We start from the raw sequence: 24,338 nt of genomic DNA on the forward strand, positions 1-24,338 counted from the left end.
TGGTGTTGTATCAAGACACAAAGTCACAAACTGTCTAAAAAGTCAAAACCCAATCCAAAACCATCATCATGTTTTCGGCTTCTTTAAAATCCCGGTTTAGGGTTCTTTCGTAGCAACATAGAGTAGACGGTCCTGACTCGTGCTCTGCCTCTTTAATTTCCGGTTTAGTACTCTTTCGTAGTAAGTAGAAACTCTATCCATATAGACCCAAAGAAGGGCCACTCTTCTATTCTCAAAGGACTCGGTAAAAAAACAAATGCGAACGAGACAACAAAAACAAGTAAGAACACTCTACGCGCTCCCTCCAATGCGCGTAAACCCCACGTGAGACTGATATCCAAAGACAAGTGAGTTAAACGCTCTGTTTAAGCGCGTGCGTTCAGACACAAAGTGGATAATCATGGGGAAACTGTCTAACCCTAAAGAAAAAAAAGAGAAAGATTTCTAATTTTTTTTAATAGCTAACCAAAAGAGATGGAGAATGCTAAAATACGCTAGATATGAAATAGTAGCTTAACCTACGCCGTATTTTAGTCGTTCCTCTCTTTTAAACCTACGTTCCTCGTCACCGTAATCGCTCTCGCTCTCTCTCTTCTTCGTCGCTTCATCTTTCTCTCTCTCTTTGTAACTTCGAAACCGATCAAATCCATGGCTAACTCTTCCGCTGGCTCCGCCGCAGACCACCGCAACAAACACCTCTCCGTCAATCCACCGCACCAGATCTTCAAAGGTATTTTAATCGCTTCTTTTTTCTTCTTCCTCTTCTCTCCCGATGATTTAGGATTGTGTTTTGAGTCTCTCTCATTACAGAGACTCGAACACAATCCTAATTTTTCAGTGTGATTGTAGCTCATCTCTTTCCCGGTGCTTAATCGGAGATTGAATTAGCGTTAACAGAATTTATATTATAAGTCTCTAATTAGGGTTTTTGGTGTCTTTAGATCGTTTTCGATAACATTACCAGTTTTCAGCTCTTGGGGTTTTGATTTTGGTACTGAATTTGTTATTTTTAATATTTGGTATTGTTAAAGCATTGATTTTTAATGGTTCCATGAGCTATGTGTGTTATCAATTTGTTTGTTGTTTAGTGTTGTTGTAGATCCATTAGATGTGTATTGTTTAAATCTTTGATGTGAGACGTATTGGTACTTCATTGTATCCCTTGTAGAGACCTAAAGCTGATTCTTTTACTGTGTATTTGCTAAAGGATTAGAGTGACATTTTGGCCTTGTGTGTGCAGATATCCAAGGTTCTGACAATGCGATTCCTCTTTCACCACAGTGGCTTCTCTCCAAACCAGGGGAGAACAAGACTGGGATGGGAACTGGGGTATGTTTCTATTGTTTGTGTATGCGTGCAGTTTGTTTTTGATTTCTTAACATGTGAGCTGGTTTAATGTTTTACAGGATCCTAATCAGTATGGAAACCATTCGGATGTTGTGAGAACAACAGGGAATGGGGAGGAGACACTGGATAATCTGAAGAAAAAAGATGTTTTCCGGCCATCCTTGCTTGATGCAGAAAGTGGTCGTCGTGATCGTTGGCGTGATGAGGAAAGGGACACCTTGTCCTCAGTCCGAAATGACCGCTGGCGGAATGGCGACAAAGACTCTGGTGATAATAAGAAGGTTGACCGGTGGGATAATGTGGCTCCTAAATTTGGGGAACAACGACGTGGTCCGAATGACCGGTGGACTGATTCAGGAAACAAGGATGCTGCGCCAGAGCAGAGGCGTGAGAGCAAGTGGAACTCTCGCTGGGGTCCTGATGACAAGGAAGCTGAGATTCCGCGTAATAAGTGGGATGAACCTGGTAAGGACGGTGAAATCATTCGTGAGAAGGGTCCATCTCTTCCTACTAGCGATGGAGACCATTACCGGCCCTGGAGACCCTCTCAAGGTCGAGGAAGAGGAGAAGCTCTTCACAACCAATCAACACCAAACAAACAGGTTACTTCCTTCTCCCACAGCAGGGGGCGTGGAGAGAACACTGCTATCTTTTCAGCTGGACGTGGAAGGATGAGTCCTGGTGGAAGCATTTTTACTAGCGCACCAAACCAGTCTCATCCCCCTGGATCTGCCTCTGACAAGGGGGAAAGTGGTCCTGGAGAACCTCCCCATCTGAGATATAGCAGAATGAAACTGTTGGATGTGTACAGGATGGCTGACACAGAGTGTTATGAAAAGTTTCCGGATGGGTTTATTGAGGTGCCTTCCCTAACGTCTGAGGAGCCAACGGATCCTCTGGCTCTTTGTGCTCCAAGTTCCGATGAAGTGGTTTGTAGTCATAATTTAGTTGATGTTTTTCTTTTTCCTCTGGTATCTCAGTTCTGATCCTTATACCCACTTTTACTCACAGAATGTTCTGGATGCGATTGAGAAAGGAAAAATAGTGAGCAGTGGTGCCCCTCAGACGTCCAAGGATGGCCCTACTGGACGAAATCCGGTCGAGTTTTCACAACCTAGACGGATCAGGCCTGGTAAGAATTCTGTAAAAGACATCCAGGCTTCTAGTCTTTTGTGTTTATGAAATAAATGGTAAATTTTGTGAATACCTTGTTGCAGCTGGAAGCAGAGAAGATATGACATTCGGTGCTGAGGAGTCTAAAGATGAAAGTGGAGAAACAAGGAACTATCCAGATGATAAGTTTAGGCCTGAAGGTATGTGTTGACAGATTGTGGCCTTCATGCAGCTTTGTTGACTCATGTTGGTGCTGTTAGGAATAGCTGATATTGGAACCAAGTGCATGTCCATTTCTATGGTTAACGAAATTAACTCATATCAGTTAATATCTTTGAGCAGTGTTGTCAAAGCTGAAAATGCTAAGATTTGTTCTGAGTGATATGCGAGTTCTTTCTGTCCCTATTTGCCTCTCACAATATGGTTTCTGTCATTTTACAGCTTCTCATGAAGGTTATGCACCTTTTAGGAGAGGCAATGAGGCACCTGTCAGAGAACTGAAAGAACCCAGTATGCAGGGAAATGCTCATGTTCAATCTGCCTCTCCATGGCGTCAGTCTTCTGGGGGAGAAAGGTCGAATAGGAACTCACATGATTGGAATGACCCTTCAGCTGATAGCAGGCTGAAATCTTCTGACAGTGTTTGGTCGCATCCTAAAGATTCAATAAATCATTTAGGTGGCAATAATATGATGTTGCCGCAGTCGAAAGGTGAATCAAGATGGCAAATCAGTGAAGATCCTTCACTTAGAAGGCAGCCATCTCTGGTGTTCGACAGGGAGCAGGAAGTTAGAAAGCTTCTCCCATCTTCGCCTGAAGAACTTTCACTCTATTATAAAGATCCTCAGGGTCTAATTCAAGGCCCTTTTTCTGGATCTGATATCATTGGATGGTTTGAGGCTGGGTATTTTGGCATAGATTTGCTAGTTCGTCTTGCAAGTGCACCAAATGATTCTCCTTTTTCATTACTTGGTGATGTAATGCCACATTTACGGGCTAAGTCGGGTCCACCACCTGGTTTTACTGGTGCCAAGCAAAACGAATTTGTTGATGCAGCTGGTACATCAGCCTTCCCTGGTGTGGGGAAAGTTCATTCTGGGATGGGTGAGACTGATATGTTGCAAAATGATATGAGGTATAAGCATGTTGCAGGAACTGTAGCGGAGAACCGGTTTATTGAATCATTGATGTCTGGGGGTCTGACCAATTCAGCTCAAGGTAGTCCTAGCGTTAGCCATTTGGTGTGTGTGTTGTAAGAATATCTATTGTTATCCTCACTTTCTCTGTTTTTTTGTTGTGTCTGCAGGTGTTCAAGGATATGGAGTAAATAGTTCTGGTGGGTTGTCTTTACCAGTTACTGATGGTGGGGCTGATATGTATCTCCTGGCCAAGAAATTGGAACTTGAGCGGCAGAGATCAATACCTAGTCCGTATTCATATTGGCCTGGTCGGGAATCTGCAAACCTGATGCCAGGATCAGAGAATGTGTCAGAAAATGCTCAACAACCTACCCGTTCTCCAAGTTCTGATTTGTTGTCCATCCTCCAAGGTGTAACGGATAGGTCTTCTCCTGCTGTTAGTGGTCCTCTTCCTGCTTGGTCTCAACCCATTCAAAAGGAAAGTGATTTGCACCATGCTAAAACTTTCCAAACGCAAATTCCCTTTGGGGTCCAACAGCAGAGACTGCCAGAGCAGAATTTACCTTTGTCAGGTTTACTTGGTCAACCTATGGAAAATAATCCAGGTGGCATGTTATCTCCTGATATGATGCTCGCTGCTGGACTCTCTCAAGAGCATCAATCGCTCAATCTGTTGCAGCAGCAACAGCTCTTGTTGCAGTTGAATGCTCAGACACCACTTTCTGCCCAACATCAGCGTCTATTGGTGGAAAAGATGCTCTTGCTTAAACACCAACATAAACAAGAAGAGCAGCAGCAATTGTTACGACAGCAACAGCAGCTGTATTCTCAGGTTTTTGCTGATCAACAGCGTTCTCAGCAACGGTTTGGAGACCCATCTTATGGTCAGTTGCAGGCGTCTCTTGATGCGCTTAGGCTGCAACCATCAAAAGATATGTCACAAGTCAATCAGCAGGTGCAGGTTCCTGTTTCCCATGAGGAGCGAGGCATCAACTTAGCTGATTTGCTCCCAGTAACCCATGCCACTAATCAGACTGTTGCTTCTTTCGAAACCCCCTCTCTGCACCTGCAAAACCAGCTATTTGGTAATGTTGACCCTAGGATGGTTCTGCCTGATCAAATTGATGATACCCATAAAAAAGAGTCGAAATCAGAATATGAAAGAACAGTTTCTGCAGACTATGTGAACAGCTTGTACTCAGAAAAGCCTGTCCTTTCCCCTGGCTATCATGCTACACATAATGTGGAAGAACCTGTGAGCTATCCAAACAATGAAAGCTCCACTGCTACTATGACAGCTCCCGAAATAGTTGAAAGTAAGTTGCTGGAGGAGCAGTCTAAGGACATGTATGCTGGAAAGGGAGAGGTCAGTATTGAGTTATCTGGGGAGACTCCTGCAACTGAAGTTAAAAACAATGACGTTTCTGTAGCACGGAAGACTTCTGAGAAGAAGTCCAGGAAGCAGCGGGCTAAGCAGGCTGCTGACCTGGCTAAGTCAACTTCTAGAGCTCCTCTGCAGGAGACAAAGAAACCTCAACCAGGAAGTGCTGATGATTCTGAGATAAAGGGTAAAACTAAAAAGTCGGCTGACACTTTGATAGACAATGATACTCACCTCATTAAAAGCTCCACAGCCACAGCTTCAAACACTTCCCAAATGAGTTCTGAAGTAGATTCAGTCAGGGGAGAAGAGTCTTCACTGCAAAACACACGAACACAACCAGGACGAGCTTGGAAGCCTGCTCCTGGCTTTAAGCCGAAGTCATTACTGGAAATTCAAATGGAAGAACAGAGGGTAGCGCAAGCAGAAGCTTTAGCTCCAAAGATTTCTTCTACCGTGAATTCAGTGGGTTCGGCGGCTCCTTGGGCTGGAATTGTTACCAATTCAGATTCTAACATACTAAGGGAGACTCATGGAGAGTCAGCTATTACTCAAACCGGTGTTGTAAAGCCTGAAAGTGTTCCTACTCTTAAGGCTAAGAAAAGCCACTTGCATGACTTGCTGGCTGATGATGTTTTTGCCAAATCCAGTGACAAAGAGAGGGAAGTAATGGAAATCATCTCTAACAATGATGCATTTATGCAAGTCACGACCACTAATGCAGAGTCTTTCGACGATGATAACTTTATTGACGCTAGGGAAACAAAAAAGAGCCGTAAGAAATCTGCGAGGGCAAAAACTTCTGGTGCAAAAATTGCTGCACATGTTCCTGCTGTAGATACATCCCTCCAAACAAACTCTGTTGAGAAGGGAAAAAGTTCTCGTATTCTGCAGCAGCAGGAGAAGGAAGTTTTGCCGGCTATTCCTTCTGGGCCTTCTCTGGGAGATTTTGTTCTCTGGAAAGGAGAGTCTGTAAACAATCCTCCACCGGCTGCTGCATGGTCTTCTGGTCCCAAAAAATCTACAAAACCTAGCTCGCTTAGGGACATCGTGAAGGAGCAGGAGAAGATGACGACCTCATCTCATCCACCCCCTAGTCCAGTACCTACCACCCAGAAAGCTATTCCACCTCAGGCTCATCAGGGCGGTGCTTCCTGGTCGCGTTCTGCATCTTCACCATCGCAGGCTGTTTCTCAATCTTCCTCTCAGTCAAAATCCAAAGGAGATGATGACCTTTTCTGGGGTCCAGTTGAGCAATCAACCCAGGACACAAAACAGTATGAACCCATCTCTTGTTCCTCGAGTTTGCATTTTATGGTCGCCTTATATTTTTTGAAAGAATCGACTAACTGAGAGTTCTTTTGAGCAGGGGAGACTTTCCACATCTTACAAGTCAAAACAGTTGGGGAACCAAAAACACTCCTGGAAAAGTTAATGCAGGAACTTCACTGAATCGACAGAAATCAGTTTCAATGGGATCTGCGGATCGGGTTTTGTCTTCACCTGTTGTCACTCAGGCGTCACACAAAGGGAAAAAAGAGGCAGTAACAAAACTCACAGGTTTGCTTTTTACTGAAGATCGCTCTGTCTGTCCGAAACTATTGGCTTGATTTTCTCATGTGTCTGTGGTTTTCCAGAGGCGAATGGCTTCAGAGATTGGTGCAAAAGCGAATGTCTCAGACTTCTTGGTTCCGAAGGTAAAAAGTTCATATTACACTGTAGTTTTCATATTAAAAAGTTTATCTCATTTTCAATGAGCTCTAGGTGGCTACCCTAAGCACTCTATTTAATTTTCTTATAACCTAGTTAGGACAGATTGAAGAACATACAGGACGAGAACATCCTCTTTCATTTCGTTCAAACATTTTATTATGTTTTTGATATCTATCATGTGTATCTATTTTGCCAGATACAAGTGTCTTGGAATTTTGTCTGAAGCTATCCCGATCAGAAGCTGAAACTCTTCTGATAGAAAATCTGGGGTCTCGTGACCCTGACCACAAGTTCATCGACAAATTTCTCAACTACAAAGACCTGTTACCATCAGAAGTAGTTGAGATTGCATTTCAATCAAAGGGCTCGGGAGTCGGGACCCGAAACAACACAGGTGAAGACTATTACTATAACACTACAGCTGCAAATGACGGGTTCTCGAAAGTTGGAGGAAAGAAAAAGGCGAAGAAAGGGAAGAAGGTTAGCTTGAGCGCATCGGTTCTGGGATTTAATGTGGTTAGTAACCGGATCATGATGGGAGAGATTCAGACAATTGAGGACTGAGAGGAAGAAGTTGGATACGTTTATACACTTTTGGGCTTCAGTTTTCATTGTACATTTGGTTTTTAGGACAAATCTTGGTCTTCTTAATTTTATGGGATGGAACTTGTTTTATCTCACTAGGAAGTTTTGTTAGACTACTTTCAAGCGAGATGAGGTTTTTTCATGTTCCTCTTCCCTTTTAGTCGAAACCCAAAAGAGATGTTGGATCATGTTTGTTGTTTTATGTATTAGACACTTTTTTGTTCACCCAAATATTCCATTTTGGTTTTCTTTTTCCTTCTCTTTCTTTTAATGAAATTGGGATTCGGTTTAAGGTCAATCGTAGCAATTTAGAAATCCCTATTTGAACAGCAAACTGTAGTTTCGTATTGTTTCAATTTAACGATGAGAACCACACAGATGACAACGTGATACATGGTTTGTATAATGGGATTTTGATTCGACATACCCTCATACGGTGTAGCGTTTAAAGAATTAACCATACCGTCACACTGTTTGGGCTATAGCAGTTCAAACCGACATGAATGAATACATGGCGGGTGTGGTAGGAGGCAAGTGGGTGTCCAATCTTGTGTTCCAATAATTAAAAGGAAGATCCTGCCCCTAAGCGAATTGATCATATTCTATTTAACGAACAGTGGGATAGTCTTCCCGGATGCTTACTCGGAATTTGGGGAGCTTGCCCAGTCTGATCATACTCGTTTGTTCACGGTTCCAAATATGGACTTGCGGTCAACGAACAGTTTAAATTGTACTAAAGTGAAAATATATGAGTTTGTGTGAAGAAAACAGTAATAACAGAAAATATCAATTTTTTGGCTCAAAAATCAAAATAGTAAAAGCATTCCATATTTGAAGCACTTTTGGAAATTGAGACACAATGTTTCCACAAGTCATCACTCTTCTTCAAGTATTCTGTTTCGTGGGCAATTAACATGGGTTTATCTGCAATATATTTAATAAGCGTATCGTGACACACTTTTCCTTCTTTGACGAGATCCTTGCAACAAGGATCAGGCATGGTTCCATTTTCAAAGACAGCAGCGATTATATCCAAAGCACACTTAGGAGTGATTTTAACAAGACAAGTATTCCATAATAATGTTGCTTCAGCTTCTTCGACTGAGAAAGCCGGAACAAACGCACACACCAAAGCTAAAACAATGAACAATGTAGTAATCTGAGTGTTAAATTTAGACATATCTACTTATGGTTGAAATATACAAGAAATATTCTTATTTTACTAAAGAAATCGTAAGAAAGAATGATTAGTATTTGTTATTTAAAAAATGACGTAATCTAACTTTTATATAGGAAATCAAAATCACAACGTAACTTCTCAAAAAAAAACAAAAAAAGTTGACGTTATATTTAATGGCAATTAAATTTTCCACAAATAAATATACTACCAAACTTAAACTTAATAGTTTCTATCAACGTTTCAAAATTAAACCAAAAAAACTTTAATACATGTAACAATATCCAATTCAATATAAGAAACCAATGGTTAATTTTTTTTTATTTTGATATCTAACACCAAATAGTTTTTTTTTGTTAAAGGGTTTCTAACACCAAATAGTCAATGGGTATAAGGTTCAAATTGACATATTTTATGGTATTCAGCCAAATAAATTGAAATTCCAAACTATTTTTAAGTATGAAATAAATTTATTTTTTAAAATATAAGAAGCCTAACTCACATTGTATCTAAAACATATTATTTATTTTTAAAAAATCTTTTTTTTTCTAACAATAATCTTAATTAAAAAGACTAATAAATGTTAGTAAAAATGTATTGGACATACAACTAATTGAAAGGATTTCAAAGTTTCTCTAGACTAATATGAGGTTCACAAGAGCAAATAGATAAATTTAGAATATCAAGTATAGTTTTGCTATAAGATTTATGTTAAAGATACAACTATCACACCTAGACAAAATTTAAAAGCATATCATTTGAAATTGCATATGAGCTAAAACTTATAGTAAATATATACCGATCAATAGAATTAAAGAAAAAATGCTTTAAATTTATATATTAACGAAGGATTCAAGTTGTTTACGTAAAAAAAGAAGAAGGATTCAAGTTAAATGGTAAAGACACATATAGATATCTAACTAGTTTTATCACTAATCATTAGATATGATTTGATACTAACTAAGATACGTGTGAACTAACTGATCCATAAGAAAATACAATTTTTGCTAAATTTTTAAAATTAGAGGATTTAATAGATATTATCTTTAAATTTGTCTCACCCTTCAATTTTTCAATTTTGCATTGAAATTCGAATTAAAATTTTGTAAATATGCTTGCTTATTTGTGTGAGCTATTGGTCTAAGGTCATTAAATTATAGTATAATGATAAAGATTGTAAATTAATCTTTCCTGAATTTTTAAAATGAAGATCTATAAATGCTTTGAAAAAAAGTTAAACTTTGTTGAATTATGAACAACATACTACTCTAATTAGAAAGCAAATACAAAAAATAAATTCCCTAAAAATAATATTTAGAGCTCCTCTTAATAATTAAGTATTGAAATATTCTTTCACTATTCATAAGAAACTATGTTTTAAGTTCAAATAGAAAATCACAAATTTATGTTATATTTTTTGAGAACAAAATTCGTTTTGGATGAAATTGTAGTAAAGTGAAAATATATAAGTTTGTGTGAAGAAATCAGTAATAACAGAAAATATCAATTTATTGGCTCAAAATAGTAAAAGCATTCCATATTTGAAGCACTTTTGGAAATTGAGACACAATGTTTCCACAAGTCATCACTCTTCTTCAAGTATTCTCTTTCGTGGGCAATTAACATGGGTTTATCTGCAATATATTTAATAAGCGTATCGTGACACATTTTTCCTTCTTTGACGAGATCCTTGCAACAAGGGTCAGGCATGGTTCCATTTTCAAACACAGCAGCGATTATATCCAAAGCACACTTAGGAGTGATTTTAACAAAACAAGTATTCCATAATAATGTTGCTTCAGCTTCTTCGACTGAGAAAGCCGGAACAAACGCACACACCAAAGCTAAAACAATGAACAATGTAGTAATCTGAGTGTTAAATTTAGACATATCTACTTATGGTTGAAATATACAAGAAATATTCTTATTTTACTAAAGAAATCGTAAGAAAGAATGATTAGTATTTGTTATTTAAAAAATGGGGTAATCTAACTTTTATATAGGAAATCAAAATCACAACGTAACTTCTAAAAAAACCAAAAAAGATTAACGTTATATTTAATGGCAATTAAAATTTTGACAAATAAATATACTACCAAACTTAAATTTAATAGTTTCTATTAACGTTGCAAAATTAAACAAAAAAAAACCCTAAATACATGTAACAATATCCAATTCAATAGATAGAAGAAAGCAATGGTTAACTTTTTTATATTTTGATATCTAACACCAAATAGTTAATGGGTATAAGGTTCAAATTGACATATTTTATGGTATTCAGCCAAATAAATTTTAATTTCAAACTATTTTAAGTATAAAATAAATTTATTTTTAAAAATATAAGAAACATAACTCACATTGTATCTAAAACGTATTATTTATTTTTAAAAACTTTTTTTCTAATAATAATTTTAATCGAAAGACTAATAAATGTTAGTAAAAATGTATTCGAGATTTAACTTATTGAAAGGATTTCAAAGTTTCTCTAGACTAAATTTAAAAATATTAAGTATAAGGTTCACAAGAGCAAATAAATAAATTTAAAATATTAAATATAGTTTTGCTATAAATCTGTTGAGAATATAACTATCAAATAACATATTATTTGAACTTGCACATGAGCTCAAACTTATAGCAAATATATACCGATCAATAGAATTAAGATCAAATCTTTGATGAAAAGATCGAACTTTTGATGATTCCATCAGGACTCCAATTCGCAAAAGTGCTACTTCGCACACGTGCCAACTCGCACAAGTGCCACTTCACACACGTGCCAACTCGCACATGCGAACGAAGAACACGCAACGGAGAATAATAAACACCGTCAGCTTTTATCGTCATTTTTCGCCGCTCTCACCGAACCTCTGCTTTCTCTCTCTCTCTCTCTCTCTCTCTCTCTCTCTCTCTCTCTCTCTCTCTCTATCTCTACTGTGCGAAAATGGCGATGAAGGCTTCTATCAAAGGCAAGTACGATACTGACAAAACCAGTGGAATCGGTTCACTTGCTTTCAACGCCGGCGATATTAAGCTACGCGCCACCATGACCGATGCTACTCTCGTCGCCGGTCCTACTTTGACCGGTCTCGCTCTCGCTGTAGAGAAGCCTGGTTCCTTCATCGTCGAGTACAACGTCCCTAAAAAGGTCAGAACAACTCTTTTGATTTGAGTCAAAGCAAACAAATCTTAGAAATTTTTCAATTCCCATGGAAATGAGATTGATTGCTTACGATTAAACCTAGGATTCAAGTCAAAGCAAACAAACCTAGAAATTACGCAGCTAATGCTTGAATTGAAGTAGGATTTAGGATTCTGGAGTTTAGGGTTTTTAGATTCTCCACAAGTTTAAAGAGATTTGCAGGCAGACATTTAAGAATCTATGTGCTTAACTATGTTGGTGATTTTGGTTTACAGGATGTTAGGTTTCAGTTCATGAACACAGTAAGAATTGCAGAGAAGCCTTTGAATTTGACTTACATTCATAGCAGAGCTGATAACAGAACAATTGTCGATGGGAGCCTTGTGATTGATTCTGCAAACAAACTCTCTGCTAACCACATGGTTGGGACAAACAACTGTAAGATTAAGTATACCTATGCTCATGGAGGGTTAGCTACGTTCGAGCCGTGTTATGACTTGGCGAAAAATACATGGGATTTTGCGGTTTCTCGAAGATTTTATAGTGGTGATAATGTGAGGGCAACTTATCAGACGTCTAGTAAGTTGTTGGGTATGGAATGGTCAAGGAACAACAAAGCAAGTGGATTCAAGGTAAGAAAGAACATTTTCAGTCGAAAGTTCATATCGTTTACTATATTTTGATGACAATCTTAGTTCTTTAAAGTTAAACGGTGATATCAGTGACTTAAACCTGGTAGAAATAGAATTGATTTGATAGATGAAACTGCTACCTACATGGGATGCATAGCTTCTTGACAATAAGGCATCATCTTTGGGTTAGGATAGTTCATGTATTCTTTGCTGCATCATAATCAGTAATTTTAGATTGTTCTGTGTATTGGCAATCATATTTAGACATTGGATTTGCTTTCTTTTGAGCAACAACTATGTCGTGAAGAAGCTTTACCGCTTTACGAACTTTAGAAATTCCATGTGTTTTGGTCGTTGATGGGCTTTATTTTCTTGTTTCAACAGGTATGTGCGTCTGTGAATCTTGCGGATGAACTGAAAACGCCGAAATTGACCGCAGAAACTACATGGAACCTTGAAATGTAGTCTCTTCTTTACACTACTTAGCTAAGTTTCACTTCAATTGTTTGGTGTTGCAACACATTTTACTAGTCGGTTCTTGCGAATCTTCCGAAATTTTGTTGCAACAGTTTCTCATTATTATTACTAGCAGTTTCGTCTGTTATCATTGATCATTTCTTAAATTCGCATAAGTTTTGATCGTTCAAGAATAAAAATTAAACAACGAATGGGAAAATGTTATATGTAACTACTAGTTTCATCTGAGAAATCATGAGGGGAAAATGTTGTGGCTGGGACTTCGTGCAATCCCGAGAGTTCAGACAGTGTTGGAAGTGGAACTTGAAGCTATGAGATGGGCAGCTCTTTCAATGTCAAGATTTAACTATAAGAAAGTCATCTTTGAATCAGATTCCCAACATCTAGTGTCTCTGTTAGGGGATGATACTGATTATCCAAATTTGGCCCCAAGAATTCAGGACATTAGACATATATTCCAACAATTTGAGGAGGTGAAGGTGATGCATATAAAGCGTGAAGGAAACAGTGTGGCAGATAGAATTGCTAGGGAATCTCTTTCTTTATTGAATTATGATCCTAAAATGTATTCTAAAGGTGCCGGCTTGGATAAAAGATTGTGTGTATTCAGACTCTGTGTAATCACCGTTTGGTAAATGAGAAGTTGTTGTTGAGCCAAAAAAAAAAAAAAAACTACTAGTTTCATCATTCTCTTGCACAAGAAAGGTTCATCTATGCATAAAATAATTTGTTCTGAGGTAAAAATGTACCCTGAACCTCTTTTCAACTTTCTTAAAAATCCTCATTCAATGCCTAATCTTTTCCTCTCTGAATCAATTAACCTAAAGACATAGACATGAATTTGCAAGAAAGTAAATAAGGTGAAAATGACTGTCCCCAAAACACAGCAATTTGGCAAAAACTTTGGCATGAGACTCGATCCGTTGCTCGGCTAATACAAATTAATCATCATGAGGCGATCTCACGGCTTGGGAGTCAATCAGACAGGAACAGACATGCCTTTCTTGGCCATCCCATCCAGAATGTCATTGAGAGCTTGGCATAATCCCGATATCTGCACAGATTCCACTTTTCAGTCATATTCCACGCCAATAAAACAAACAATCATATATAGTTGCTCTAAAGAGACAAAGAGTGGGAGGGAGAGATAGAAAACCTGTTGATCCCATTGTTGTAGTTCCTCCACGTCATCCTCAAAATGAATCACAGCCTCCTCCTGAACAGTAACATAAAATATTAAAACACGTCTAGGAACCTCCTTCTAGAAAATCAACACTAACGAGAATTCTCTTCAGGGCTCTTACATAGCTCAACCAACAAAGTATTTTTTATTGCTTACCTGATCTATGGAACCCCTCATTCGGTCTTGCCCAATCATATTAGCTGCTATCTTCTCCGCTTTTCTTGGATCAATCGCCAACAGAGTTCCCAATTCATCAAACCTAGGATATAAAATAGTTGAGAAAATCAAACAAGTCTAGACACACAAAGAAGATACTAATTCGACATCTCATACCTTATGTTTGTGTAGAGTTTGCTTGCACTAAGAAGGTTATGCTCAATCATAGCACGGTCAAGAACAGTGGATTTGTCAGGCAAAGATGCTTTCTGTTGAAATCAACAGTGTAATAACTTGTTATGAACCTACTTACCAACTCAGATGTTATCCAAAAACTACATCTAAATCTTAATTCACAGTCCATACCTGATGTGGCCTTAGTTCTTCTGAAAAGGCATCAATCTCTGGTCTCCTTAAAATCCTTTCCAGATACACCTATAAAGTTGCATTAAAAAACAAAAAGTTACCATGCATTTCTAACCAAGCCTCTATAAGCTATGGTGAACTTGTTTGATTTGATAATGAATCAAATCTAATAAACATCATGCCGGCTTAAACAAGAGTAATATGTGAGTTCAAACAATACTATATGTCCAATAGCATGAAAATGTATGTTTGTCTACTAGAGGAAACAGTTGTAGGTAATAAGAGATAGAACCTTCTGCAGGATAGGATAAATCTTCAGCTTGGAGCAACGCTCATCCTGTTAATAGAAAGATATTGAGAAATAAAAAACAATAAATAAGCAAGCAGGAAAGTATTCTATTTGTAATCCAAAAGGGAATTACTTTGTATAAAGTTGCAAGAACACGAGAACGCTGAGGACCAGCTCCAGCTAATATGGTACATGTGACAGCAGCTGATAGGGCCTGCTCTAAAGCATTCTCATCAATCTCTCTGAAAAGATTAGAAAACACATTATAACCGTTTCAGAATATGAGATATCACAAAGGTATTGGAGAGAGAAAAGAGGAACACTATTCAATCACAGAGAGGGGAAAAGTAGGAAACTAGCTTTAAATACAGAGTCTCCAAAGATGGATAGAAGATTAATTAATCATTATTCCATCCGAACAAGAAACCAACAGAGGAGAATTTGAAGAAAAGATGTAGCAGAAAGATAAGTCAGTTCACTTACTCATCCCCTATTTGGCGTTGCTCAATCTGAGATATGCCGTAATACCGAAGTGCAGCCTCTAAAAACTTTCTTTTCATGTCCAAAATTCTAGCATAGCAGACCTGAAACAGAAATATATTAAAACTTGAAAACGAATGCTCCTTAATCACCCAGCACATAAATTCTTAGTTTACTTTAAGGTGGTCCAACCTTGTACTGCAAATTCAAAACTTCATTCTGACTATTGCTCACTAAGAAAGAAGCTTTATTTATAAAAGCCTCTGCATTTACAGCATCATCATCCTGAAAATTTCAAAACACAAAAGTATTAGAGAACAATAAAAATTTAACTAAATGTATTTATACAACTCTGCTAGCCTCAATTTACTCTCACAAGCAATAAATAAAAAAGTGATGTAGTGAAGCAGAATAATGCTCTTAACAGTCGATATTCCTAATTTCATGACACTTAGATTTGGTCAAGAGACTTAACTTTAAATAAAATCTCTCTAGAAAAATGTCCAAATATTTGAAGATTGAATCAACATTCAACAACGGGTTTCTTTTGTGCTTTTAAGATCTAACTTCTGTAACTGATTGACACGCACCCACAGAAGGAAACAAGACAAACTAGCTATAAATCATTACTGCGATGCGTAAATTCATCTCATAAACAGAGATAACCGATTTACATGCTTAAAAATTAATGAAAAGGACACAGAATCTATTGTGCATATGTACATGAAAGGGAAAGACAAACCTCGAGATACAAACGAGCAATTTGGATACACTTTGAAAGCTTGAAGTTGTCGTCAACGGCCCTAATAAAGAATTCCGCAAATCCAAAATAAGCAACACAAAAGAACATAGAGAGGAAACTAAAACAAAATTCTGCTCAATGCCACACACCTCATTCCAGAATCCAGATCAATTCCACTCAACATCTGTGCTGCTTTTGACCATTCCTGCTCTGATTCATACAAACCCGCAAGTTTTTCTCTGATAACAAGTGCCTGCAAATACACCACAAACAGTTTCATCTCTTAGAATAAAGAGATTGAAAAACAACACAACGTACATTGTCTCAGTTATCCCAAAATACAGCATCCTTAGTAAACAAATATCTCAAATTAGCTTTCAGTGTAGATTTCACATACCAAAGCGGTACAATAGCAAAGCGACTCTACATACCTCTCAACTTATGTTAAGTAGGTAAACTAATTAGGGTTTAAAAAGTACACGATTGCTGCTAAACAGTAAGGTATCACGAAGAGAAAACAAACCTGTTCCTCAAAGGAAACAACTCTAGGCTGAATCTGGGTAAGAGTAAATTGAGCAATCTCCTTCTGCGTCTCCGGTTCTAATCTCCCAAGCTCTTGTGCGAAAGACTGCAAAAGCTGCCTCGAAACCACCAACGGGACATCATCGGAAAGAACTGGAAAAATTGTGAGGAAGCAAAAATCAAAATCAAACCAGAAATTCTGATATAAACCGAATTCCATAAGAACAAAAAGCAGTTGTCGAATCTCTTATGAAGTTGAAACCATGAGAAAGAAGGGAGATGCGAAATTACTGTGATCGATGAATCTCTGAGCTTGGAGAAGATCGTTGGAAGAGAGAACAGAGGAGAGGATGAGTTTGTACTGTTCGATTTTCTGGCGTTGGTCACCGATTGCAGAAGCGTTCGTCAAAGCTTCATCCATGGCTTCTCTTCTGAGATTTTCTCTCCCGCTTCGATTGAAACCCTAAGAAACCTTACAAGGTTTTGATTTCTCTCTCGCTTTTTTTTTTTTTTTTTTTGGAGTTTGCTCTCTTTTTATATTAAAAAAATAAACGGGGACTAGATTCTGTGCCGGTGATCGGAGAGGCGCTTTACAAAATTTACTTAATATGGTCACAACTCATATGAGATTAGTACCCAAAATAAATTAAAATATATATATATATATATTAAGCATAAATACTATATTTTTTTTTGTTAGTTCATAAATTTTATAATTAATTTGTGATGGTAAGTTTACCAAATTGATTGTAGATTAAAAAAAAAAATCAACAAATAATATATTGTTTAGAAATATTTTTATATGTGAGCCTAAATTACTACAGTAAATCTTTTACACAAATAAAAAAACACGTCGTGATTTGGAAAACACGATGATGAGGTATTTTATGATGACAATACCACGTTTAATATTATGATACCAGATCGGAAAAAGATGATATGTTATGTGTTTTAGAGCTTAGGGAGCAATTTAAGATGGAAACGTAAATAATTATTTGTTGAGAAAGAATCGACTAGAAGCAATCGAAAAATTGATCGAATGGTCAAGATATGACCGAGAAGTCATCGGAAAAGTTGTGAGCCCAAATCTTGAGAGCAATGACATGCAAAATGTTTTGAAAGTGCTCTCATGAATTAAAAGTGAAAAAAGAACCACTCTCTCGTTACATAGAGGGTAGTATATAAAGAAATTTACCTATCTCAGACTAGGAAACCAAGTCTCGCATTGGAATACGACTTTGGTTTAAACATGTGAGCTGACTGACAAATCGATTTTATGTGCTTTACAACTTAGATATAACTGAACATATTGGTATTGGATGAGGTTGGACGATAGACTCATAGACACAATCGTTGTCTCGAAAAATCACGAGTTTCTCTCGCTTAAAGGATTTTTTTTGATGAAGTTTATGGTGATCCCGTTCGAGAACATCACAATTGTTTTTGAATCAACTTTACAGATCCATATTGTAACTAATGATTATAGACTACATAGTTTACCAAAATTACATTTACTCAAAAGAACAGATGCGGTTGTTGATGGCAAAACTTTTTTGGAATGGTAGACATCCCATTGAAAGAAAACAAATTGCCATGGTATGGAATTCATGATAATGATTTAACTCGTTATAGTCTGGACAAATTGTCATGGTAGGGTTTCATTGCTCTTTCTTTGGGTAGTTACCTCAAGATATCTCTTTGTTCTTCCTTGTGATAGTTCCACCTTGATATGTACAACCCCACATTAATCTGCTCATTTCAACATTAATTTTCTCTATTGTTTTTAAATTGTGTGTATAAGATTATTTCACTAACTAGGAAAACAATCCATTTCTTTGACACATGGGCTTTACTTAAACAAAAGCCCAATAACTTGTGTTTAGAAGTCACATGATCAAATCTCAAGACCTATTATAAATTAACAAATTTCATATTGATAAATTTTAAAAGATTTCCTATTACAATATTTAAAGTTGCTACAAATTATAGATTCTTTTGATCTTTTCTGATATTGTTTCTCAAATAAAATATAGGAATACCAAATTACAATATGAAAGTTGCTTCAAATTATAGATTCTTTTCTGATTTTGTTTCTCAAATAAAATATAGGACTGAACTACCAAAGGCAATAATATTCAATGTGACCAACAAAAAAAAAATAAAAAATAAAAAGAAATACTCAAATCTCATAACCTTTTTGACTAAATATATCAATTTCTTCTATTTTCAATGAGCATAAATTACACGCGTCCTCAGAAGCTGAATCCGATTTGCAATTCTTCAATCTCAACCGTTAGATCAACAAATCCGGCATCGAATTCCTCCGCGTGGTTTGGTCCATTTTTTTAATTTGAGTATTAATTCTTTTCCTATTTGACAACATGTTTTATTAATTATTATTATTATTCCATTTGCATTAAAATATAATAAAAAGATGTAAGATTCTCTCCGCCTCCTTCTCTCTATAAGAACCGACACAGAGACGAAGAAGAATAATCACTCGAAAACTCATCAAATCAAAAATCAAACACAGAGAAGAGAAAATGGCCGCAGAAGGAGAAGTTATCGCTTGCCACACCGTTGAAGATTGGACCGAGAAGCTCAAAGCCGCCAACGAATCCAAGAAACTGGTAAAAACTCTCGATCTAAGGTTTTAAATGTTTCTTTCTGATTGATTTCGCTGCTTTATCGTTTCTGATCTTGGTCCTTTTGATTAGAATATGACGGATTCAGAATTAGGTTTGAATTGTCCCCAATCGAATTTTTGAGCTCCTTAATGTCAAATTTATGAACCCTAATAGTTTAATTGATTGTTTAGGAACCCAGAATCTCAGAAATTGAAACCCTAAGAACTTGATAGAAGCATCATTGGATAAAAACATGTTATGTGAATCTCTCAACTATGCATATTCAATTTTATGAATCATCTGCTAGAGATCACATGAAAATTGTCTTTAGTGAACCCATTTTGTATCTATGTTTGTATTATTATCCATGTTCTGTGAAGCACATGAAATGCATACATTTGTTATCTTAATGATGAACCGATGTCGTATCTATTGTTTGAATTATCGATCGGTGTAGCTTGTTTTCTTAAATATGGTTGTGTGGAAATGACACAGATTGTGATAGACTTCACTGCAACATGGTGCCCACCTTGCCGTTTCATTGCACCCGTCTTTGCTGACTTAGCCAAGAAGCACCTCGACGTAGTCTTCTTCAAGGTCGATGTTGACGAATTGAACGTGAGTTTCCTTCATCAATCTTACACTATCCCAATATCCAAACTTAGGGATTTTTGACTTCTCTGAGCCTTTATCTTGCTTGTTATGTTGTTGTGCAGACTGTTGCTGAGGAGTTTAAAGTTCAGGCAATGCCAACGTTTATCTTCATGAAAGAAGGAGAGATCAAGGAGACTGTGGTTGGTGCTGCTAAAGAAGAAATCATTGCCAATCTCGAGAAGCACAAGACAGTTGTTGCTGCTGCTTGATTTGCTTTTCTCTCTTACCTATTTTGCTAAAATATGTTTGGTGTTTTAATAAATCCTTTGTTCGCCCGAGTCTTTTCACCTTAAATGTGCTCTTATGTGTGGTGGTGAATAAATGTTGTTGCAAACTTGATTACTCGCAGCTATGCTAATTGTTCGTTCATGGTTATGTTTACTCTTTGGGGATTCTATTGTTATGTTAGTTTTTCAATTTTCAATTACATTACACCAACTAGTTATCAATCCAATTACATTGCCAAATACAATTTCGTTTTGCCTAAACTCTCCATGGTTTTTCACTTCAGAAAGGACAAAAGCACAAGGTGTTAATTCAGACACTGAAACATTTCAGATGTCATTTATACATAATGATCCGTTACAGAAAAAAAAGTGGGAGGCCATGAGGAATTTCAATTAGTATTATCAGTCTTGGGAAATTATATAAACCTCTTTTGTAACTGAAAGGAGAGACATCTTACGGTCGTCATCATTAAACCTTGTCGTCATGGAACCACCACCTTGTCTCTTTAGGAGACCTCCCGTTCTTGCAGTTCTTCACATATCGATCGTTATCAGTCGGGCGTTGCTGATATTGTCATCGACAATAAGACATAGTAAGAGTTGTGTGGCAGGGTCAAAAAGTTTGAATTTGTGACAACAATACAAAGTGTGAGAGATCAAATGTAGAAACCTTTTCGGGGGAACTTGATAGCATTGAGAGGATGCTGATGCAGACTGAACTCACTGTCATTGCTGGAGACCATGAGTCATACAGAATATCTACAAAAAGGAATTAGAGAGTGTGTTATATTAAGCGCATAATCCTAATGGACTTTCTCCTAAAATGAGGCCGGGTATAATCGTGATTATGTATTGTAACAAATGGTTCAGTTCCACCACGATTTCATTAGACCGGATTTAGATGCATTGAGAACAGATTTAAGAAATTTACATAAAACTTTCATGTTCTTATTGTTTAGTGAAAACAGCAAAACTAAAATGTGTTATTTGATTTTAACTCAAATGGGAGTTTCAAGTTATTTGATCAACATTCCAAAGGGAGTTTCAATATAACTAGAAATTGAGAGGCTGTTATAATCATGGATCAGATTCTGATTTTGCTAAAGAATTCACCATAGAGTCCAAAAGGGACGGTATTGGTTTTCTTTATGGCGTTGATAACACATTCACACCTAATTTCATGTCATGCGACGCTAGTATTAGGAACTCTTTAAGAATGAGACAGACTGAGAAAAAGGTTAAGACTGGTAACAATGTTGATATAATATATTAGGACTCTTAAGGGTATTGTTACTAACATTGCTTCTCTTTTCGCTACATTACATTCCGTGAACAAGAACAACCTATATATGTAAGTATCAAACAGATAAACTAATTTGATTGACACACACATGACTTGAGCTAGCATTTCAGAGAAACCAAAAAGTAAGAGCAAATGCAAAGAGTAAGTAGTGTAGAAACAATGAGTAAAATTACCTAAACAAATATGTCCATTGCTGTAAATATGAGGATGTAACGGTGCTGGTGGAACAAAAATCACCTGATCAAAAACCAAACACATGAAAATCAGAACACAGCACAAAACCAAGTAGAGAAAATGTCACTATATCTCAAACTAATTCTCTGACCTAAAACATGCAATACAACCATAAAAACACTCTGGTTTCAGTTAATTAATCCACAATTAAGAAATTTGAAATAAACCCTTAATCAAAAACAACAAATTTTTCAGAACAAAACCAACACAATGAAAAACTTGCCTGAGGAGCTTCCATAGGATAATGTTGAGGAAACTCAACCTGAAGATTATAAGTTTCATTAGCGTAAAGCGTACCAGGTGCTCCTGTTACCTCAATTACCCATCTTTAAATCACACAAAAACAAAAAAAACAATCAAAAATCGAAATGATAAATAATCAAAAAAAGGAAAGATTTTGAAATGAAAATTACTTTTGAAGATTATCAGTAACTCTGTGCTTAAACCCAGTCGGTGGATTTACTTGCCACTCTGATAACTCCTTTTGTAACCTATTACACGCGATCTTGCTTAACGCCTACACAAATCTCAAAAATTCAAAAAATCACAATCGGAGAATCAAAAAACACATAAGAAGACAAGAGTGAGAGAATCTAAGAACCTTGCGTGAAGGAGATGAAGAGCTTGTCATGGCGGAGACAAAGAGAGAGAGAGAGAGAGACGAAGACAGAGAGGTCTTGCTTAAGCTTTTGTCTGGATCTTTCTTCTTCTACTCGAATATTATTATTATTGAAAATGAAATCAAAAAGTGTAAACAAAAGGAAATAAAAATATTTTTCGGGGTGAGGAAAGGGCACACGTGAAAGAGTCAAAATTACAAAATTAACCATTTTCATCGGACGGCTATTAATCTTCCTTCGTGTTCACACGTGTCGTTTATCCTTCACTGACTCCACGGGACATTGAAGAGTCGATTTTATTTATAGATTTTTTTTTGTAACAAAGATTCTCTTACATTGTAGCTACCAAAGTCGTACGATCATAAGTACATAAGTTTTTAAGACAAAGTACATTACATTAAACATACGTCTCCATCTATATAATGTTTCAGCTTTCATTCTATAGTAGGCTTCTAATAGTTTATGGGTCATCATTTGGCCCAACATGAATAGCCACTTCTTGCTCTAGCTCAATACCATCTAGTGGGTCTTGAAGAGGCTCAACGTGAACTACCGTTTCTTGTTGTAGGTCAATACCATCTAATGGACATTGATGAGGTGCAATAATACAATCTTGTGACTCTTGATCTAGCACAATATCATCTTGAAGGTTTTGGTCTTTTCCATCTGATGGGTCATTAAGAGCCCCGATACAGTTTTGTGACTCTTGGTCCGGTCCAAGAACCCGATTGGTTTCTTGTGGGACGAGTTCTTGCTCTAGCTCAATACCATCTAGTGGCTCTTGAAGAGGCTCAACATGAACAACCATTCCTTGTTCAAGCTCAATACCATTTAATGGACCATTAAGAGGCTCAATAGAATTTCCAGACTCTTGATCCGGTCCAAGAACTCGATAGGCTTCTTGTGGGACGAGTTCGAGTCCGGCTGCGAAAAGCGGGAGCAAGACTAGATAATGTTTATGAGAAACGTAAGAGATCGTGGAACCGATGACGTGGACAATGCATAACATCAAAAGATATGCGTTTAATGTGTGCCAATAGAGGCTCCCATCGTTTGTGTAAAGCCAAAACACTCGGCCGCATCTTTGTATTTTCACTTCTTCCTCGATCAAACTTTGGATAAGATCGAGCAAAGTGAAGATTAATGTGTCGCAAGCACATACGATACCGAATATTTTGGCTAGATCTTTCTCCTTGTCGAGTAATTCTAAGACGAAGCAAAGAAACTCAACGAGGAATGCAATAGCAGAATGTGGTCGTAGACTTTGCCTAAAAACAACGAGTTTAATGACGGGAGTTAGGATCGCCATTTTCAAAATTATTACTATGTGATTAGAAAGCTCAAAATATACTATGGTATGAGGAGCTTTGAGTGAAGAACTTCGTACGGGGTGCTTTTTATAAAGACATGAAGTGGTTATTAATGAATGATTAGGGAGACAAAAGTCAAAAGTTAAGCTTGGAAAATTCCGTGCTAATCATAAAGATCTTCACTTTTCATTGCATAGGGAATCAAATAAACGTTTTAATATTTTTATGTTTGAGATCATTGCAAGTAAACTCTAGAGTAATAGATCAACTCTCTAATCATTTTAAGTGTATGATACAACGAATCCTAGCTGTTTGATGATTTACGACGTTCATGATTTCGGCATGTTAATTTTCTTTTTGAAAAAGTTGTCCTAGCTAATTTAATCCTAATCTTATTTTTATTTTTTTACGGTAATTCTATTCTTATTGCGCTAGAAAAAAATCGAAAATATCATTACTTAATTAATTTTATGTTTTTATAATAAAGGTACATCATGAGTGAGACAATTTTTTTTCCTAAAGTTAGTATATATAAAAGTTTGCAAATTGTTTTTATTTATAAAATATTTATATTTTATAGTTTACAATTGTTATTAAGTAAGATACCGTCAAACACGTCCCACTCAAAAATTATTTTATTAATGTTGATCTTATTTATGATATGATTTTGAATCATCCCCTAAACATGTTAGCTTTTTTTTTTCTTTTTCTTGTCATCAGATTTAAACATTTTAGCTTAAATCCATATATTTTTCGTTTATCAATTAATATATGTCCGTTTTCAAAATTTCGAATCACAATATATGTAGAAAAAAAAGTTTTTTCTTAACTTTATATACTATATGATGGTTTAAAACAGTTAAAACAAAATCAAACAAAAATGATAAGAGATTCAAAGTTTTAAATCTTAACCAAATCTTAT

The 24,338-nt window shown here is 36.7% G+C and overlaps 9 protein-coding genes across 9 annotated transcripts; 4 read left to right on the forward strand and 5 right to left on the reverse strand.

Moving 5' to 3' along the window:
* The first annotated feature begins 482 nt into the window (after nucleotides 1-482).
* Nucleotides 483-7,597, forward strand: AT5G42950 (GYF domain-containing protein). The gene is made up of 10 exons (NM_123660.3): nucleotides 483-730; nucleotides 1,241-1,329; nucleotides 1,407-2,276; nucleotides 2,359-2,479; nucleotides 2,565-2,660; nucleotides 2,902-3,678; nucleotides 3,767-6,257; nucleotides 6,350-6,540; nucleotides 6,618-6,677; nucleotides 6,890-7,597. The coding sequence occupies exons 1-10, from the start codon at nucleotides 649-651 to the stop codon at nucleotides 7,255-7,257; spliced, it is 5,145 nt and encodes a 1,714-aa protein (NP_199109.1). The 5' UTR covers nucleotides 483-648; the 3' UTR covers nucleotides 7,258-7,597.
* Nucleotides 7,598-8,054: 457 nt separating this feature from the next.
* AT5G42955 (inhibitor/lipid-transfer protein/seed storage 2S albumin superfamily protein (DUF784)) lies at nucleotides 8,055-8,537 on the reverse strand. The gene has a single exon (NM_123661.1). The coding sequence runs from the start codon at nucleotides 8,456-8,458 to the stop codon at nucleotides 8,078-8,080; it is 381 nt and encodes a 126-aa protein (NP_568617.1). The 5' UTR covers nucleotides 8,459-8,537; the 3' UTR covers nucleotides 8,055-8,077.
* A 1,274-nt stretch (nucleotides 8,538-9,811) lies between these two features.
* AT5G42957 (inhibitor/lipid-transfer protein/seed storage 2S albumin superfamily protein (DUF784)) lies at nucleotides 9,812-10,345 on the reverse strand (the record flags this gene model as incomplete). The annotated part of the gene is made up of 2 exons (NM_148078.1): nucleotides 9,812-9,825; nucleotides 10,006-10,345. 2 exons carry the CDS (start codon nucleotides 10,343-10,345, stop codon nucleotides 9,812-9,814), a joined length of 354 nt encoding a protein of 117 aa, NP_680383.1.
* A 959-nt stretch (nucleotides 10,346-11,304) lies between these two features.
* Nucleotides 11,305-12,892, forward strand: AT5G42960 (outer envelope pore 24B-like protein). Its single transcript, NM_123662.3, has 3 exons — nucleotides 11,305-11,600; nucleotides 11,870-12,226; nucleotides 12,611-12,892. The coding sequence occupies exons 1-3, from the start codon at nucleotides 11,397-11,399 to the stop codon at nucleotides 12,689-12,691; spliced, it is 642 nt and encodes a 213-aa protein (NP_568618.1). The 5' UTR covers nucleotides 11,305-11,396; the 3' UTR covers nucleotides 12,692-12,892.
* Nucleotides 12,893-12,948: 56 nt separating this feature from the next.
* AT5G42965 (Polynucleotidyl transferase, ribonuclease H-like superfamily protein) lies at nucleotides 12,949-13,352 on the forward strand (the record flags this gene model as incomplete). Its single annotated transcript, NM_148079.2, has 1 exon — nucleotides 12,949-13,352. The coding sequence occupies one exon, from the start codon at nucleotides 12,949-12,951 to the stop codon at nucleotides 13,336-13,338; it is 390 nt and encodes a 129-aa protein (NP_680384.1). The 3' UTR covers nucleotides 13,339-13,352.
* A 13-nt stretch (nucleotides 13,353-13,365) lies between these two features.
* COP8 (Proteasome component (PCI) domain protein) lies at nucleotides 13,366-17,029 on the reverse strand. The gene is made up of 13 exons (NM_123663.3): nucleotides 16,733-17,029; nucleotides 16,443-16,594; nucleotides 16,069-16,172; nucleotides 15,920-15,980; nucleotides 15,370-15,462; nucleotides 15,181-15,281; nucleotides 14,831-14,939; nucleotides 14,701-14,745; nucleotides 14,409-14,477; nucleotides 14,220-14,311; nucleotides 14,043-14,145; nucleotides 13,860-13,919; nucleotides 13,366-13,757 (listed from the first exon to the last, which is right to left on the reverse strand). The coding sequence occupies exons 1-13, from the start codon at nucleotides 16,860-16,862 to the stop codon at nucleotides 13,683-13,685; spliced, it is 1,194 nt and encodes a 397-aa protein (NP_199111.1). The 5' UTR covers nucleotides 16,863-17,029; the 3' UTR covers nucleotides 13,366-13,682.
* A 1,790-nt stretch (nucleotides 17,030-18,819) lies between these two features.
* TRX3 (thioredoxin 3) lies at nucleotides 18,820-20,444 on the forward strand. The gene is made up of 3 exons (NM_123664.4): nucleotides 18,820-19,071; nucleotides 19,564-19,686; nucleotides 19,785-20,444. The coding sequence occupies exons 1-3, from the start codon at nucleotides 18,985-18,987 to the stop codon at nucleotides 19,929-19,931; spliced, it is 357 nt and encodes a 118-aa protein (NP_199112.1). The 5' UTR covers nucleotides 18,820-18,984; the 3' UTR covers nucleotides 19,932-20,444.
* UBC18 (ubiquitin-conjugating enzyme 18) lies at nucleotides 20,200-22,201 on the reverse strand. The gene is made up of 6 exons (NM_123665.5): nucleotides 22,088-22,201; nucleotides 21,900-22,003; nucleotides 21,710-21,812; nucleotides 21,426-21,489; nucleotides 20,620-20,708; nucleotides 20,200-20,514 (listed from the first exon to the last, which is right to left on the reverse strand). The coding sequence occupies exons 1-6, from the start codon at nucleotides 22,115-22,117 to the stop codon at nucleotides 20,419-20,421; spliced, it is 486 nt and encodes a 161-aa protein (NP_568619.1). The 5' UTR covers nucleotides 22,118-22,201; the 3' UTR covers nucleotides 20,200-20,418.
* A 365-nt stretch (nucleotides 22,202-22,566) lies between these two features.
* AT5G43000 (uncharacterized protein) lies at nucleotides 22,567-23,415 on the reverse strand (the record flags this gene model as incomplete). Its single annotated transcript, NM_123666.1, has 1 exon — nucleotides 22,567-23,415. The coding sequence occupies one exon, from the start codon at nucleotides 23,413-23,415 to the stop codon at nucleotides 22,567-22,569; it is 849 nt and encodes a 282-aa protein (NP_199114.1).
* Nucleotides 23,416-24,338: the final 923 nt, after the last annotated feature.

This window comes from Arabidopsis thaliana, chromosome 5 (genome assembly GCF_000001735.4).
Source record: "Arabidopsis thaliana chromosome 5, partial sequence".
Taxonomy (NCBI): Eukaryota; Viridiplantae; Streptophyta; class Magnoliopsida; order Brassicales; family Brassicaceae; genus Arabidopsis; species Arabidopsis thaliana.

Excerpts from the sequence above, each read along its gene's own strand:
- AT5G42950 (NM_123660.3), top strand. The coding sequence starts at position 649 with ATGGCTAACTCTTCCGCTGGCTCCGCCGCAGACCACCGCAACAAACAC. Across the intron at positions 731-1,240 it reads ACCGCACCAGATCTTCAAAG|ATATCCAAGGTTCTGACAAT; the intron begins GTATTTTAATCG and ends TTGTGTGTGCAG. Across the intron at positions 6,541-6,617 it reads GGCAGTAACAAAACTCACAG|AGGCGAATGGCTTCAGAGAT; the intron begins GTTTGCTTTTTA and ends GTGGTTTTCCAG.
- AT5G42955 (NM_123661.1), bottom strand. The coding sequence starts at position 8,458 with ATGTCTAAATTTAACACTCAGATTACTACATTGTTCATTGTTTTAGCT.
- AT5G42960 (NM_123662.3), top strand. The coding sequence starts at position 11,397 with ATGGCGATGAAGGCTTCTATCAAAGGCAAGTACGATACTGACAAAACC. Across the intron at positions 11,601-11,869 it reads AGTACAACGTCCCTAAAAAG|GATGTTAGGTTTCAGTTCAT; the intron begins GTCAGAACAACT and ends TTTGGTTTACAG. Across the intron at positions 12,227-12,610 it reads ACAAAGCAAGTGGATTCAAG|GTATGTGCGTCTGTGAATCT; the intron begins GTAAGAAAGAAC and ends TTGTTTCAACAG.
- COP8 (NM_123663.3), bottom strand. The coding sequence starts at position 16,862 with ATGGATGAAGCTTTGACGAACGCTTCTGCAATCGGTGACCAACGCCAG. Across the intron at positions 14,312-14,408 it reads AAGAACTAAGGCCACATCAG|AAAGCATCTTTGCCTGACAA; the intron begins GTATGGACTGTG and ends TGATTTCAACAG. Across the intron at positions 13,758-13,859 it reads TACAACAATGGGATCAACAG|ATATCGGGATTATGCCAAGC; the intron begins GTTTTCTATCTC and ends GAATCTGTGCAG.
- TRX3 (NM_123664.4), top strand. The coding sequence starts at position 18,985 with ATGGCCGCAGAAGGAGAAGTTATCGCTTGCCACACCGTTGAAGATTGG. Across the intron at positions 19,072-19,563 it reads CCAACGAATCCAAGAAACTG|ATTGTGATAGACTTCACTGC; the intron begins GTAAAAACTCTC and ends GAAATGACACAG. Across the intron at positions 19,687-19,784 it reads TCGATGTTGACGAATTGAAC|ACTGTTGCTGAGGAGTTTAA; the intron begins GTGAGTTTCCTT and ends GTTGTTGTGCAG.
- UBC18 (NM_123665.5), bottom strand. The coding sequence starts at position 22,117 with ATGACAAGCTCTTCATCTCCTTCACGCAAG. Across the intron at positions 21,490-21,709 it reads ATCCTATGGAAGCTCCTCAG|GTGATTTTTGTTCCACCAGC; the intron begins GCAAGTTTTTCA and ends GTTTTTGATCAG. Across the intron at positions 20,709-21,425 it reads CAATGGACATATTTGTTTAG|ATATTCTGTATGACTCATGG; the intron begins GTAATTTTACTC and ends TCCTTTTTGTAG.